Source organism: Monopterus albus, unplaced genomic scaffold (genome assembly GCF_001952655.1).
Source record: "Monopterus albus unplaced genomic scaffold, M_albus_1.0 scaffold69.1, whole genome shotgun sequence".
NCBI classification, from domain to species: Eukaryota; Metazoa; Chordata; class Actinopteri; order Synbranchiformes; family Synbranchidae; genus Monopterus; species Monopterus albus.
The window spans coordinates 1,737,194-1,754,776 of record NW_018127949.1 but is presented as its reverse complement, the minus strand read 5'-3'; the positions used below and the strand labels follow the sequence as shown (position 1 = coordinate 1,754,776).

At 39.5% G+C, this 17,583-nt stretch overlaps 1 protein-coding gene across 1 annotated transcript in view; it reads left to right on the top strand.

The window, feature by feature from the left end:
* The window catches only part of LOC109963095 (SH3 and cysteine-rich domain-containing protein 2-like), an 18,616-nt gene extending 3,525 nt beyond the window's left edge, over positions 1 to 15,091 (top strand). The window contains exons 3-12 of the mRNA XM_020605379.1: positions 5,003 to 5,378; positions 6,888 to 6,982; positions 10,010 to 10,094; positions 10,723 to 10,835; positions 10,938 to 11,001; positions 11,792 to 11,847; positions 11,943 to 12,031; positions 12,574 to 12,625; positions 13,512 to 13,649; positions 13,882 to 15,091. Coding sequence (XP_020461035.1) covers positions 5,003 to 5,378; positions 6,888 to 6,982; positions 10,010 to 10,094; positions 10,723 to 10,835; positions 10,938 to 11,001; positions 11,792 to 11,847; positions 11,943 to 12,031; positions 12,574 to 12,625; positions 13,512 to 13,649; positions 13,882 to 13,980 — 1,167 coding nt within the window. The 3' untranslated portion in view covers positions 13,981 to 15,091. The remainder of the gene's footprint in view (positions 1 to 5,002; positions 5,379 to 6,887; positions 6,983 to 10,009; positions 10,095 to 10,722; positions 10,836 to 10,937; positions 11,002 to 11,791; positions 11,848 to 11,942; positions 12,032 to 12,573; positions 12,626 to 13,511; positions 13,650 to 13,881) is intronic.
* The last annotated feature ends 2,492 nt before the right edge of the window (positions 15,092 to 17,583 follow it).

Here is a 17,583-nt window from a genome sequence, read left to right as displayed (position 1 = left end):
TGATGGGTACTGAGAAAAATAGAAAGAGCAAAGTACATGGATATGAAAGGAAGAGCAAGAAAGAGGCCATTAAAAAGAATGACAACAAAAAAAAAGAACAGAAGTTGAACTACAAAAGAAGTGACAGTGAACAGAGACATCTCTTCATTTGTCATTTGAGTATCATGAAAGACTAGGGTAGCCAGTTCAGTCCATGAAATGAAACTACAGTATACATTCTTTCATACCTTCTGATTTCCTGTTAGTAGCTAACTAAATTACTACAACTGCAGAGCTTTGTATCTGTATCATCCATATGATTATGCAGTGACATTTCTGAGCAAAGCATATTCTGCCTCCTTGCGCTTGTTTCTTCCACAACGCTGTTGCCAGGAGAATACATTACTCCCTCATCTAACTTCTGACAGACCATGTTATGTTCGTGTTTCGCCTGTCAAGTGATTGACTTGTACTGCTGACCTTTGAAACAAACCAAAGTCTGCACAGAAAACGGATGAAGGGTTAGAGGGAAACACAATCAGATGGGTAGAAGATGGAAAGTTACAGAGACAGAAAAGGACATCGTCACTGTCTTTACAGTGTCACTGTTGTTCTTACAGTATGTACCCAGTGTTGACCCTGCTCTGTTTTGATTAATGATGAAGTCATTGAATTACTGTCCTTGATTGAGTTCTAAAATGCTGCTGATCCAGCAAAATCCAATGTGCAGTGTAAGTAAGAGTAAAGTCTACAGGGGGCAGTTATGGACTTTATTTAGTCCTTTGTTTTATTACTGACCTTAGGTTGCTGTATGAGAGACAGTTAACATCACCTAACAATGATCATTCATAAAGAGTTTGTGTTTCTTAGGAACTGTGATGTAACTGTTACCAACTTTTCCAGAGCACATTGGTAGTAAGTTACTCATGTTGACATAACATTTACTCAGTTATTAAAGTAAAATAAAAAATTAAGTGTAAAACTGAGGCTTTTCAATTGGATAATTCATTTCTTGCTTAGAAGAATTTCTCATTTTACATTTGTCCCTCATTTATCTGAGGCAAAAATTTCTGAATGTATCTAAAGGTCAAAGCTTAAATATAAATATAATGGTAAATATAATGATCTTGTCATATATTCTGCACATCACATTATTTTATTATTATTATATTGGGTGGATCTATGCCACAAAAACTTGAAGTCCACTTCAAGTACTCACTCATTTAAATTTACATTAATAGAGAAAAACAAAATGATGTAAGTCACTTGTTTTATGCTTTTCTGAAGTGGAAGAAAATCCCCATTCTATGACTGTGTGTGTGGTGAATGCAAAATAATACAGCCTTACTGGATGTAAATATCATCAAAGCAAGCCAAAGAGTGTTGTTCCTTCGCCACTGTGTGACAGCCAAAGACTCACTGTGGCAGTAACCGAATGCTAACTGCAAAAACTCCTTGTGTGGTTAAGCCTTTTAAAGGGCTGGATTTTGAAATGCGGGCTCCTTTTGTTGCACACTCCCCAGACAGGTGGCTCGTGAGCTGGTGGAGTCTTCGCTCCCTTCAAACAGCAGCGCAACATTTTGGAACTACACACAGAACTGTGAATGTTATATTAGAATGAACATGGGAGAATGATTTACATGAATTCACACCTTATCTTTCACCAAATATATTAACATGTTATATTGTGGGTTGAGCAGGGACACCGCAGGTGCTGTGTCATCTCCAAAATCTTCAAAATAAAAGCCTTATTGTAGCCTGTCCTCCAGTCTGTATATAATCTCTAGAATCTAAAACATCCTTTGGTTTGATATGACAGTAATTTGCTAAGTAAAATCAACCATAACACTATTACACATCAAAGTTAATGTCGTTGTGTGAAATCCTCATGAACTGCTACCTAAACTTTTTAAAAATCCCTTTTAATAATTAGAAGTGGATAAAGGAAATCAAGTATTTCCAATAGTTAAAATGTTGTTTTCACTCCAGGACGTTCCATTTGTTCCAAGCCCTTCAGCAATGCAGCTTGTGCTGTGACACATTTCTGTAACTTTCTGTTCCCCCCAAAAGGTTCTTTCAGTATAGCAGCACTTTTACCTGACAAGGTCCTCCTGGAGCAAAGCCTAATGAGATAAGCCTTAATTCAAGGCCCAGGTCAGGACAAGACGAGTACCAGACTTAATCAGGTTTCATTGTTCTGTAATATTTTGAATATCATTAGTAGCTAGGGGTGTCCTGAGAAAAACACTGCAGCAGGCATGTCATGGGGAAGAACTGGCTGGGGAACGGGCTGCTCAGCTGTATCCTACCTGCATTTTAAAGCTTCTGCAGGCAGACTTAGTTCTGGGGCCAGATGTATGAATAATGCATAGAATCCACAAAGATGGCTTATGCCACTTTTCACATAGAAACTGATGATTTTTTAAACAAAGTGTAACATGTACATTCGTATACTGTCATCCAAATGATTCAGCATGAAGGGGTTTGTGGGTATAATGTGGTAAACAAGATAATGTTATTATATAATGCTATTCCTAATATTGGAGATGGCAGTGTGTTCGACCTACACATTTCATCAATCAATAGGCTTTTAAAGTTTGCATCAGACTGCTATGTAATGATTGTGCATAACATAAAAGGAAGATTTGGCACTGTTCAAGGATGTAACTTGTGCTAAACCGATGAAAAAACAAGCACCTCTTCTCCAAACATATAAATCTGGTGTAACAAGTTCTTATTGATATTATGACTTAAAGCGTTTAGTGTTACGTATCTGCACCCAGTTTAGCTTGGACTGAATAGACAGCCACACATGATGTACCAATATGGCTACTGAAACTGCAGGCAGATTTGATGATGTTTTTATATACGTAGAGAAGACTCATTTCATTCCAAAAACAAGCCATGAATGAATTCCAAATAAATCATCTTCATGAGAAGTAAGACACTGTGTCCAGTTTTACAACATTAAAATCTTTACTAAGGATTAGTAGGTAACAAGGCTTGAGCGCAGTCAAACTGAAATAAAATGAGTCAACTTCCAGGTGTGTTCATATGGAGAACCATTAGCAGAAAGATTTGATTTTCTTTCATGATCCTGTTCAAAAGTGAACTTAATTTATAACCTCTGTATTGTAAACAAGACTGTAGAAAGTAGAAAAACATAGGAGCTACATCTGCATCGTAGTGGAAGCACGGTGACCTTTAGTGTGACAGCCCCACAGACACACACAGACATGCTTCTTAATTATTCATTTAGCCACACATTTCCCACAATGGCCTATTTATAGAAGCCTTCACCAAATATCTCATGTGCTCACTCATTTTAAGGGGGCAAAGAACATGGCTGAGGTGTCTGCTCAGGTCCTCCATCGACTGTCAGAGGGGTGATAGAGAAAGGTTCTTGTGCATTGTTGGGCTTTCAGAGATGATGAAGGGTGATGGTCCTGACATGGTATTGTTTTCAGCGGAGGGTGTTAAGAAATATGTGAAAGCATAACAACCACCAGCTTTACTAACACAAAGCTGCATGTAGGATAAAAGTAACCATAAAGGACAGGAGATAATTAAGATATTGGTGTGTGCAGTATGATGCCCTGAAGCTCCCAGGTTTGAGAGGTTCGGGCAGCAGTAATAATGTTTTTATTGTAATAGTTCTTCTGTGTCAGGTTATTCTCATAACTTTTATTTATTGGTTTACTCATCCCTGTTTCCGTCTTCATTTCTTCAATCGTGAACATCCTGAAAACCGTGCTCCTTTTCTTTTGGTTAACAAAGTCACACAGGTTTAAAATCTGATGGAGAAGAATATCCATTACTGAATGGGCCAAGAAAAGGCCATTAAGGAAAGCATGAAGTCAGCTCCCTGTTGACAACATTTACGAGAGGCACTCACTAAAGGGTCATCAGAGCGGACTCTTTTCATCACTCAGACTAATTGGCATTTGTGGATCTGTAGCTTAAAGAAGAAAGAGAGGAACCTGCTCAATGCTGCTGATTGAATTTTCTGTGAAGGATTGCAGATGGTGATACAGTGGCTGTCAAAGCACAGAGGTGCAGTAGATAGTTTTATGTTAGGTTGCTGGTTTCTCTTGGAGCAAATAAACATCATATTCATTGCTACATTTTTGTGAGAAGTAACTTGTTAATGCCACAAAATAAATAAAACTTTGTAGTTTGAGATAGGATTGTCACAGTCACAAACAGACTGCTCAGGAGCCCTGTGTAGATTGAGGAGGTACTCTACAGCCTCAGGGACCTATTGCATCCTTGCCCTCTTTCTCTAGGCTCTTCTCTTGATGTAGGAGTCCACAGCAGTTATTATTTCAATATACTGGATCCTAACACTCCTGAGTCCCCATAATTGTTTGTCATTATCGGCCCCCTTTTATTGTGGCCAAGATCACTGGATGGCAAGTGTCCAGGAAATGGAGGCAGGCAGAGTTCAAGATAAACAGCGTTGGCTGTGCATCACTGACTGCATCAGATGCAACGGTTCAGGTGGTTCAATAAAACTAATCAAGCATGAATTTTAAGGGGTATTGACTTTTGTGGATTCGCAAGGGATGGCAGATTTGTGATCTGAGGTACACGAGGGGAAAGCTCAAGATTTAAGATCAGGAGCCAGTCTGGCAGGGCAATGACAGTCGGAGGGTAGAGCCAGGCTGTATTTTAACAGAGTGATTTATCAAACACTGCACATCCACTCGAGCTGGACACTTGCTTGTCATTTCAATGGCCACCTCTGTTGTTCCTGCTTTAAAGTTTCACCCATATAGTATGTCTTATTTAAAAGAAAGGGTCTGTGTTTTAGGTTTTCATATTGTAATCAGTGGTGCTTCAGGAGAAACTTTAAGTCTTTTTTCATGCTTAGTGCGCTTTGTTCTCACGTCCTTAGGTGTCCTCATATTTGGAAAATGCAAACTATTCTCCTGGCACTGGTTGTACGTGGCACTGGTTGTAAGTTCACATTGTTCTTCACTGTAGAAGGTTGCCTTCATCTTTTCTTGTTTGTCTCTTTCAGTTGCAGCGGCTGAAGCGCTCCCTGTCCTTCAAATCAGTCATGCGCAGCAAGAGTGTGGACAACTTTTTCCAACGCAGTAATGGTGAATCTCGTCTCCCATCAGCCCTTATAACCACTCCGCCACCCTTGCCATCTCCTTCCCCCTTTTCCGAGTCCCCCCTGGCCTACGAGCGCTCTCCTTCTCTATCCCCTTCTATAAGTCCCAACCCTTCACTGTCATCGCATTCACCATCTATCAGTCCCTCTCAGTGCATCCCCTCCAAAACCCAGCCAAAGTCTCAGGTCCAGCCAGTGCAGCCGCCCAAAACCCACTGTTTCCAGGAGCACGTCTTCCGTAGACCTACGAGCTGCCAGCGATGTAAACACATGATCCAAGGTAGGTCTGTTGTGCCACTTACTTGAAGAACATTCCATTTGTGGAAAGTATGCAGCTTTGCTGGACAAGTGTGAAGTTAACCAGAGGCAGCGATGTTATTTTCCTTCATATTGTTAGTGGATTTTTGATTACTTTCATCAGTCCCATGGAGGAAATAAATGTGTTCCAAGAGGTGAATGTCTGCCACAATGCATGATATATATGTATATGTATAGCCAAGTTTTCCCAGCAATTAAATACATTTTGTTTGTGGCTCTCAAAGGATTTATTACTTAGGATAATCAATGAGTTTCACTGTGGACATTTTACAGTGGGTCTAAATCTTCAGCTGGAAATTGTCCCAGTGAAAATTATTGAGTGCAGGCCAGGCTTGTTATTTATTTATTTATTTATTTATTTAAAAAATATGTTTTTGGGATGTTTGTGTTATCTCTGTACACGCCTCCTCTGGGAGTTATATCAGCTGTGCTCTTCATAAAGCAAAATCAATTCTGTCTTTCTTACTAGCTAATGTTAAATTAGCAGTTGCTCATTTTTATATGTGGCTGAGCTGGTCAAGAGTTTATTAATCAGTTTTATAACCAAACAATGTATTTACTGTAGAGAGACACATGAACAACAACAGTGTATTCTCTCTCCAGGCTGTTCTTTATACTGTAACTCTCTTTTACCTGCTTTAGTCAACTGACACTGAGACACTGCACTTCAAACTCTGTTGTATAGCTGGCTATAGAGTACACACCAGCTGGTTTCAGTTCTCTGGCTGCTCGTGGAACAGAATCAATTCAAGATAGCGACAGTTGTCTATAGGGCACACACCGTGACCTCTAAGAGCTTAATTACTGGCAAAACTATTGAGTCTGAGCAGCACAGTGATCAGTCACAGTTCAAGGCCAAGCCTTACTGTGATTTCATTATGGTGTCTTATACTGTAAATTCTTAGTGGGATTACATATTGAAATTAGGATAGTCACCAACGTGAATGTTTTAAACTGTCTCAGTTTATATAGACAGGCTATTTTTTTAATGACAGTGTGTTTACTATGTGTGAAGTCTATCTGTGGCAGTTGTTTTAGTATATTGTGACATTTGCTTAAGGAAGGAGCTGCACAAATATATTTAATATACTGAACTATAACTTACATTGTGACATACAGACCAGTTCATTGAAAACAGTTTGCATGCAGACCATGAAATTTAGGAGCGACGGTTTAATACTTGTTGTGTGATTCTTACATGTGAGGCACAGATGTAGTGCACTTACTGTTACTTTGCTATAACAAAGCAATCAACATTCAATTCAGTTGCACTCCCTTTCTGGAGAGTTAAACAAGTCTTTTACTGTAAATGTAGTTTTTGATACTGTAGACCTATGGTACAATTGCACATCTTATAATTCAAAGACACGAAGTCAAAGAATGTTGCTTGTGAATACTATTAATCAAAAACAGCCAAAAATGCAATGCAAGATGATTGTGTGTTAGAGTGAACTGTTTGGTGTCTATGCAGGGAACTCCAAGCAGGGGCTGCGTTGTAAAGCCTGTAAACTGGCAGCCCACCTCTGGTGCTCATCAGAGCTCTCCCAGCAGGCCTGTAATGGCAAGGTAAGAACACTTCATACTGGCTTACAATATCATTACATTTCACTACCAGTCAGTTGGCATAGCATTTAGTCCTGGTAATAAGCTTAGCCTCAAAGCTCCTGTCTTGTTAAAAGAGAATAAAGCCCTTTACAAGCCAGCAGAAACAAAAAGCTAGGGTTTATAAATGAAATGTGGACTGACCAGAGCCATGCAACTATAGATGCCATAAGAGGAACAAAAAGCTGAGGAGGATGAGTCTGATAAAGTGTCACTGGCCAGGACCCAACATTTTTTCACTCAGCCTTTTTGTCCTTTCTCCTGCAAGTGCTGCTTTTCTAACATAATGCCCTCCTCTCTTCCTCTTTCTTGTCTGGGTACTACATTTCCATTTCCTCCCCTCTCAACTCTGTTGGAAAATCAATATCTCCCTGTACCAGCTGGTCTAGCTAATTCAGTGTGAAATTTTGTGTTTTGGAGGCACACACAATCTCGATATGACCCAGCAGGCTTTCACCAGGCTGTCAGCAGTGTCTTTTTCGATTACTGCACACTCATCAGAGCAAGGATTGGGCATTTTACACAAACTGGATTGAGTGTGAAGCTACTTCTAGTATATCTATACACTGTAACTTAAGATCTGGGGTTCATTGACTTATAACTGAAATATGTCATCGAAAGCTTTTGTGTGCAAATATATTTCTTGTGAATTTTTACTCGGATTGTATTTAAAGTGCTGCTAATGCTCAGGTGTGATTTTTAGTTTTTGTTTTTTAGTTCAAACACATTTGAAACGGAAATAGTAAATGGGAAAAATTGGACGGTAGAGCTGGTTTAGGGTCATGCTGTTGCAGAAGTTGTTGGAAATCATCATGTTATCAATCTATTCTAGGTGACTGATGGTGAGTTCTTTTGCAAGAAGAAATGTCACTTTGAAATAAATCGAGGCCAGACAAAGTGCGGAGTATTTGTTAGCAGAGTCCTGTGAAGAGCAGATGCCACAGGCCATCTTAGTGAGACTGATCACAAATTTGTCAGTCCGGTTATATCTCTCACGGTTATGGAAAACACCTGAATATTTACTTTACAAGATTCTTTACAAATTCATTTCTACAGGAAATAATCAATCCAAACTGGAAGATTATTATTTTGACAACAAAAGACTCTAAGTGAATAATTTGACAAATTAATGAATAATTGCTCATGATAACTGCCCATAAAGTAGTTAAAATGAGCACTCAGCTGCAGCATTAAAATGTAGCTTACAGATAAATGGTACATAAGTAAATAAAGTAGTATTTAGTAGTAGTTATGTTGTAATTATGAATTAGTCAAGGATCTCTGAAATAATATTAGTCTATATTATTTTCCACTCTATATTCCAGGTGTGACTATAAGTATGTGAATGTGAGTATGAAGAAGAGAGGGGGCCTTTCAATGAACCTACTTCGAATAAATAAATCTTTAAAAATATTATATTCATTTGTTAAAAAAAATAGAACACAGTTCTTACAACAAAACACTGTTTCAATTAGAGCATAGACATGTAGTTGTTCCAGTGTAGAGGTGAAGTGTGGCTGCTGTGAGCGAGCAGATGAAGAAGTCATTCAGGGCAAGTTCTTGTCTGTCAGTCCTGAAAGCTACCTCAAAGCATTGTTTCACTTTTGGATGACTTCTGTATTTTTTTAGAAGGTCCACACTCACAAGACTTTCAACATCAGACACTTTTGATGAGAAGCGTACTAAATGTTCAAAAAATTCGAATGCTGCACTGATGTGAAGTATTTTCTTAAATTGATGACGGTGACCATTGATAGTTTTTCTGTAATGATGCACTAAAGGTAGTTGAACCACAGCATGGTAGAAAAATGAGTCAAGGAATAAAAACATTTGATGAGATGTTATTTTCATCACATATCACGTACAGATGAAAAGAAATCAAATAAAGCTGAGACAATCTAGTTTTCAAACAGTTTCTATTTACAGAACACAGAGCAGATTGATCACAGCCCCACTGTCAGAAACAGGACTCTGTAATGTTATTTGCTAAGCTGGTGAGTCATGTACTGTAGCTAAACATATTTCCCTTGCTAAATAAAGAAACACAATCAGATATCAATGCTTGTACAGTACCAGATCTGCACTGGTTAATCATAGAAATAGAACCTGTGCCTCAGTATGCAGACCACATGGACACAGCTGCTTGACTCCTACTCCATTAGGCACACTGTAGGCAACGTATGTCAAAGGGATCCATTTAGCCTCTATGCCGCTAATACGGTTTGCTATCCTTCACTTTACTTAAAGCACAAGTTGTATTGGAGCAAGAGGTGAGAGTAAGTCACACATGTGCAAGACTCAAGTCTTAACCTTCAAGTCTCAAGCAAGTCCCAAGTTACTGTAGTGAGAATCAAGCAAGTCGAGTCCCTGCTATAAGACAAGCAAGTCACAAGTCAAGTCCTACAACATTTTGATAATGTGATGGGAAAATCACATACTTAACTGAAACCTTCACAAACCTCCTCAGATTATTAATTATATGCATTTGTTGGCCATAACCTAACTCAAGATTAGGTTTTGGCTCCCTGACCGTTCTGCTTCAAGATTTTAGTTTTCTGTACCTGTGGAGTGAAGTCAGGTTGAGCACCTAATTGTCTTTCCTGCCCCTTTGTCCCTCTTTAGTTATATTAAACCAAATAAGAACTAGACCCCAGACCATGTCTGCATTTTGGGTCCTTTCTAGCCTGAAAACCCTAACACAGATATTGTCTTACAGCAAACATACTACATCAGTGTGTGAAATATGGGGGATTGAAGGGGTTTTGAGCCTTCTAATTAACACCAGCTCCCTGGTGTCAGTGGTAGTCGCAGTAGAGGGTTTTGAGCCTTCTAATTAACACCAGAACAGCTCCCTGGTGTCAGTGGTAGTCACAGTAGATGACTGTAAATTTCATTGTGGTTTCACAGTGGTTATATGTTTTTATTTTTTTGCCTCAAGTAACATGTCTCCTTCCCCTGTCCTGTCCTTCCCCCGTTCTTATCTTCTGTCAGACAGGAGCTTTCAAGAGAAACTTCAGTTCTCCTCTGCTAACCATCGATTCGCTGGGTGTGGTCAGAGAGGCTCCTGCTGCTCAGGGTGAGTGGCTGATTTATCACAGCACCAGCAACCTAAACCTCAGGATGACTAATCACCATGTCTGTGGCCTTCAGTCCTTGATGCCACTGTATGTGCGCAGGTGCATGTGTGTGTGTGTCGGTGTATTGTCAGCTATAAAATTGTCCTTTGCAGTGGTGCTCCAAGCTGTAGTAAGGTGCATCCTGTTTGCTTTAATTATCCTGGAGATGTGCCTAGACTTGACAGGAGTTCACCTAAGTGAATTATTTGAACATAGTTTAGAAAGGCACACACCTTTGTATATAAGGTCCCACAGTTCACACGCCATTTCACAACATAAACCAAGCCACAAGAAAACTCAAAGCTACCACTGCTGCTAAAGAGGCCTCTACAAAGTACTGAGTTACAGGTGCGAATACTTTTGTGATGAGAAAGTTCAGTTTTTGATTTTTATTGAATTTACAAAAGTATTTTCAAAATGATTTCACTTTGTCATGGATTACTGAGTGTTTATTGCTATGCAAAAATGTAAGTTTTATCTGTTTGAAATTAAACCTACAACAGTACAGTGTGCAACAGTTGAAAGAGTATGGATACTTTCTGAAGCAACTCGATGTTGCTCTATTCCGCCTTGTCCGGTGGTGTGTAGAGGCAGATAACTGCACTGTCGACCCTGTGTACGAGGCGCTTCGCTATGGGACGTCACTGGCTCAGATGAGTCGCTCAAGTTTTGGCAGCATCTCGGAGTCGCCCTGTCATGAAGTATGAAATAAAATGCACAGACAACCTCAGTCATTCATATAAATTCATGCTGACAATCATATGAAAAATACTGACTGTGCTGGTTGCAAATCTTCATTCTAGGCAGAAAAACTGCAGGACAAACTAGAAAACCAGCCTATAGCAGAAGAGGAAAACATCCCAGGAAGTAAGTCAGACCATTTTCCTTTGAATAATTGGCAGCTTTAATGATGAAAGTTGGCGAGCTTTAAACTCCACCATTAGATACTCTTTTGTTATTTGAAATCTTTTGTTTGTAGTAGTCACTATTTTTGGCCTATGCACTTTTTCTGGACCTACTTCATCTAATCCTGTTTCTATATTACTTTCCCAGGCATTGGTAGACAACCCAAAGTGAGGAGTGATCTACACTACTTTTATCCCTGTGAAAAGAGTGAAAGTCAAAAAAAGTTGGGGTTCTAGCTTAGAAACGAATTACACATTTACAGTCCTTTAATATTTCATTACTGGCAAAAACAGCGTGAGCATCTGTACATTGAAAGAAAACCTTCTGTCTGAAGTATGAATATGGAGATTTCTTTCCAGTGTGACATGTGTGTGGTAAAGCAAAGCTAAATGAAGGATAAGAGTTAAGAGGAAGGTTAAGAACTACATGAACATGAGATGCACTACACTGTAGAGGTTTGTTGTGTGTGTCTACTCGATACTTTTCCATTTCTGTCCCAGGAGAAGGATCATTTCTCTTTTGTACTGCTGCTGTTTTACAGTAAATGACCTTAGCTCCAGTCTTCCTCTCTAAAGTGACCTCTCCCTCTCTTTATCCTCTTTTCTTTTTGTTTTTCTCTTTAACCCCCCCTCCATTTATTTCTCATTTCTCTGTTGTACACATGACCTTTGTTTCTCTCAAACATACATTTCCCCCTTTCTTTTGCCTTTTTCCTCTCTCTGCCTTTGTGTTCATGTGTCTGCCTCTCCAGTGCTAACCCCTCCTGAAAGTGAGAAGGCCGATTCAGAAGACAGGGTCAGCCTGAAGGTGTGTAGTCGGCACCCCTCTTTCAGCTCAAACTCTTTTTCATTCAGATATCCACACAAGGAGATCTTTAAATCTCTCGATTTTTCTTTTGCCAGACTCCCAAACGAGCAGAGCTTCACTCCATCAACACCTATGTGGCCCTATACAAGTTCCTGCCTCAGGAGAAGGACGATTTGGAGCTACAGTCAGTCATTTTCTTTGTATAGTCTGTGTTTGTGTGCAAGAGAAATCAGGTGAGAGGAAGGAGTGTGTACCTGGCCACAGTTTTACTGACACTCGCATACCATCTGCCTCCTCAGCAGGATGATGACAGGGGGTTGCAGGGTTTGGGATGGGAGGGGGTGACAAAGACTTTTTGTATGCTAGTAGGTGCAGGAAACTGCTGACACCCACCACTCATCTGGAGGATATGTCTGTGCAAGGAGGCAGCGCACAAGGCATTTCTTCCGCATGGACAAAGCAGTCCAGTTTCCTCAAATTGTATACATACTATAAAACGTGACCAGAAAAGAAAAAGCAGTGCTAAAAACAGGTACTTAGTGACATCAATCATGCAGTAAGAATCCTCTAACTTATGAGATCTCTATTTTCTTGAAGAAAATGTATCCTGTTAACTTCTCAACCTTGTAGCGCAAGCAAAACCACAATCTAAACCATAACTTGATATAAATTTTTATTTAGCAAAATGCTGCTTTAACATTGTTTCTTTGACTGTTTTTCCTTCAGGCCTGGTGACAGAGTTCAAGTCACAGATGACTCAAACGAGGACTGGTGGAAGGTGGGCTATGAAATCAAAAATCCTTCTATTCAAATGGACTGAAGTATTGACTGCTCATTAAGCATTTTGTTGAAGAAACACATAGATTTGTACATATTATAGATTAAATACCAGAGGAAAGTAGCAGAATATACTAAATAAAAAAATGTACATGTACCATAAGCAAACTAAGGCTCATTACAATAAAATTTACACCGAGTCTTGTGTGCTTGCTGAAGTCTGAGTTAAAACTTGAGAGAGAAAAACAAAGGCCATAATGTTCTTCCCCAGCAGTATGGACAGTTTATTTGAGGAATATTTTACATTTGTACTGTTGAAAGGTTTATGGAGAGACAGTAGCCTACAATAATTAATCCAAAATGCATGTATTTTAATATAAAATGACAACTACACTACAATTACACAAAGAATACTTTTGTTGTAGTATGAAAAATAATTGTGATTTTCAACCTTGCAAAACAAAATCTGATGTTCTGTGGTTCAAAACTGATGCTGCTCATTAGGGAACAGAAACCCGTATTTTCATTTTCTTGCTAATTGTGATGGTTCATTCAATTTCTTTTTTGTTAGTGGTATATAAATATGTACAGTATATTTAGGCAACTGGTCAAGTAAACAAAAGTGAGAAACAAGCTAATTGCATATGCTCAGGCAAGGACTGTGGTGGAATCTGCTTGTGTGGGGTTTGTTTGTGTTGAGCCAGAAACATGCAGAAATACAAGGTGGCAGTTGTGGTTTATTCCATAGAGGATAAATGTTACTTAAACTGAGAAATCAGCATCACAGGCTTTTGTACTACAGTTCAAAGTATTCAGTCACCTCAGAACAGGATAGAAAGCATTTATAGCTGTCAGAGGATAACAGTGTGTTTGGGTATGTTTACCAGGGGAAAAGCAGAGACAAGGTAGGATTTTTCCCGGCCAACTTTGTGCAACGAATTCGCGCCGGTGAGCGGGTGTGGAAGGTCACCACCGGTTCCCACGGCAACCGAGACAAAGGCCAGATGACTGTGAAAGAGGCCCAGGTGAACATGTGTAAAATACATTTTTCTCTTTCTCTTACATAAAAGGAATACATTTCAAAATGTATGCAAATGAATGCAGAAAACCACTAATTGCAGCATGTTATGGTTTCCATTACAACTCACTTTTAGCCTCAGTCCACAAGCTCTCACATTACTCCGTGCTGCTTGCCCCTCCACCTGCTCCACACTCCTCTCTTCTCTCCCTCCCTTCCCCTTGACCCCCTCTCTGCAGATCTGTGTGGGGAAGAATGAGGAGATTGATGGTTTCCTTCGACTGAGCAGTGGGAAGAAGAGAGGCTTGGTCCCTGTGAAGTACCTGCTAGAAATATGATGGTAGTGCACTTTGCTTTGACTCTCAGTTTGATAAAGTTCACTTTGATGGAGGAATACTCAGGAGTGTTTACCCAACACCTCACTGACCGCCAGCTACACACCACCACCTCTCCAAAAAGTGGCCGAAAATTTAAGTAGAGGACAACCCACAACTTTGCTTTATACTGCAGAAGACTGAAGGTTAACATTTAATGGAGTTGGGACTTTTTCTTTTGGGCTACTTTTCTGGTAGCAGAACTTTGCTTTTTGTGTTTTATGCATACAACAGAAATGTAGCATCATATTGGAAAGGATAGTGTGCAGGAAGTCTGGCTACCTCATAGCCATCTCCATTGGCCATCAGTCTGTGAAAAAGGAGATTACTAGCGACTACTTTATTATGATGTCAAGGCTGTCCAACCTAAAGGACTCTGTGAGCAAACTGTTTTCAATACATTGTATGTGGAGAGAGAACACGATTATGAAAGACTGTAGCTGTTTATTGTAGTGGCTTATGCAAGCACTTTTTGGTTGGGTTTTTTGTCTGAGGCAGATTTGGTTTAGTAGATTGTACTGTATGCGCAGACTGCAGCTCATATGCATGTGTCTGCTAGATATAATGGATAGATGATGTGCACGTATCACCCCTGATCTGATAGGAAAATGATAAAATGATTCAGGTATTACATTATGTAAAAAAAAAAAAAAAAAAAAGGCTACATTTTGGTCAAATAAGTCATAACACACAAACAGACATTCTGGGGTTTCTGGCTGTCTTACTCTCCTCCAGCGATTAGATTACAGCACATTTTTCTCTTCACAGCTTCGATGTGACAAATGCTTTGCATGCACCTCGGGGAGCTTTTTTTCTCAGTATGCCCTTCAATCACACTCTGTCTAAACACGAACATACACAGATTTTATAGCTCACCCTGTTCCATGTAACTCTAAAACTAACCACTAGTCTGTTTCTTCTCATAATATTCTCAGCATTGTTTGGCTCTGTGTTAGTGTCTAATAATATTTGCTGTCATACCTGGTTGTGTACTACAACATGAGGATGATGTGCTGTCTTGAAATTTTGATGTAATGGACTTGATTTTCTTCCACTGTAGAGCAGAGAAAAGAAATACTCTACAGAATACAAAATCTAACCGTATTGTTAAAAGTGGCAAAGACTGTCAAACCTTCAGTCTTTCAGAAGATCATGCACCTGTAAAAATGTGTTGACTGCTTGATGAATGGCTGTTTCTCCCCCACATATGATTACTTTAAGTAACTCAGATGGACTGTTATTGTTGAGATAGTTAAAGGTGACAAAAGGCAAAATCACTGCTCACCATTTGAGGTATTCTGTCATTGTAACCCATAAGGCAATGACAAACTACCTTTGTTGTGGCAATAACTGTAAATAAAAATGACCATATTTGTATATAGCCTTATACAGCTGTTGTGTATATATTGGCTCTGAATAGCACTTTGACCAAAAGGTTTGTAGCTATCAAGGAGCCAACTAAGGGCATTAACTTCATAACTATAAATTACAGGAGATTGTCATTTATTGTCCCACTTGGCAACATATGCATCTCTTTGCTTAACTAACATATAACCCTGTCAGCACAAATATTTTCAAATACTATGCACAACAGTTCTAGTCACTGACTATACTTTGTACTCAGCTTAATTCCAGCATAGCCACACGTGTCACTGTCATATACCTGTGCTTTTGCAAAGAATTAAATTTGGTCTCCAACTTCGGGAGTATGCCAGATTTTCAGTATCCATCTTTGATCAGTCTGCACCATACTATACACATTACCTTCACTGACTAGAACCAAGACTGGCTCAGGATCAGTTTTACCCAGGTGAATTCCCTGTCTCACCTTAATACACACTACCAGGCTAGTTCTCTGCATGGCTAGCTACCCTGTGATCCTCAAATCTCTCAATAAATTCACGACTGTCAAATTGTGTGGTGTTTTACTTGAGACATTATTTATACTTTGTTCCTTCATTGTTTTTTCTGGCAAGAGTAATAAAGAGGGTGATGTCAAGATTTGGTTTGAGAAGAGCTTTTGGTGTCACACTTAACGGCAACTGCACCATTAATTCACTGAGTGTTTTAAATCTGCATTAACAAATGTTTGTTTTTACCAAAGGCAAATAAGAATGCCTTTCTCCCCTTTAAGGTCCACTCGGATTATCAGCTATGAAGAATTGCACTGAGCCAAATGCTAGCATGCTAACATGTTCACAATGGCAGCTAACATGCAGGTAATGTTCATAGCATGTTGCCATGCTAATGGGCTAATTAGCACAAAACACAAAACTTGAGGCTGGTTTATTTAGGAATGCCAAAGTGAGCTGCCAACGTTTCCTTGGGGGAAATTAATGTGTGTGTCAAATGTAATAGCAGTACTTGGCAATTGTTGAGGTATTTGCTGTGCTCAAAGTAATAAACTGATAGACAGTAAGACATTTAGGCTTTATGGACTAGCATGAGTAAAAATTCCATGGAAAAACATGAAATTGTCCTTTTTTCATCCACCTACATTTGCCTTGCAATGGACTAAAGTAAACATTTAAAGCTGAAGGTTTGCACTTAAACCTCATATTCATTGTGTAATTTCACACCTAAGCTTTTGAATCCAAGCAGGAAACATCTTCCTTCACAGCCACAGTATGGATCTTTCATTTCAGTTGACAGTGCAGAGCCTGAGAAGACTATTTGTTGTTAATGACCATAAATAATATGATTAACTCCCAATAAAGATTAATTAGCAATGGAGCTGCTGGCATACCACAGACTAAGCTGGCAAAGAAAGTGTGTCTGTGTGTACTGTATGTTGTGTGTCCCTGCTGTGGTGCAAGGAACATTTCTCAAATCATGAACCAGTTCTGTTATCAAATTGGATCAAATGTGATTTTCATCTTTGTAGAAACAGAGAGAGAAATGTGTGCAACTGGCAGTACATCAAGCTACTTGTACATTTTATAAAATTGCTGACTTTGTTGCTCAAGATGGCATTGAACTCTCCATTTACTGTACCACTGAGCTCTTTCTCTCTTCAATGAATGTGAGCAGTGGAAGCTGAAATGATCTTTCAGTGACTCAAATAACCATAACAGGTAGAAAATGTAATGCTGAGTTACTGCCATGGGCAGCACAGCGGTGCAGTGTTTAGCACTATCGCCTCACAGCAAGACGGTTACGGGTTCGACCCCTGGCCAATCTGATGCCTTTCTGTTCGGAGTTTGCATGTTTTCTCTGTGTCTGTGTGGGTTCTCTGCAGGTACTCCAGCTTCCTCCCACAGTCCAAAGACATGCAGTATAGGTTGACTGGTGACTGTAAATTGCATGTAGGAGTGAGTGTGTGTGTGAGGTTGTCTGTCTCTAAGCATCAGCCCTGTGATAGACTGATGACCTGTCCAGGGTGGACCCCTTCCCTCACCCAATGTCACCTAAGATTGGCTCCAGACCCCCTGTGACCCCATTCAGGAATAAGCAGCATAGATAGAGTTTCTGCCTCTCCCTTAGCTAATTATTCATCATGACAAGACACTAAAGTCTTTGGTTTAGGGCAACAAATCCTAGACAAGAGTATAAAGGAGACTGGTACTT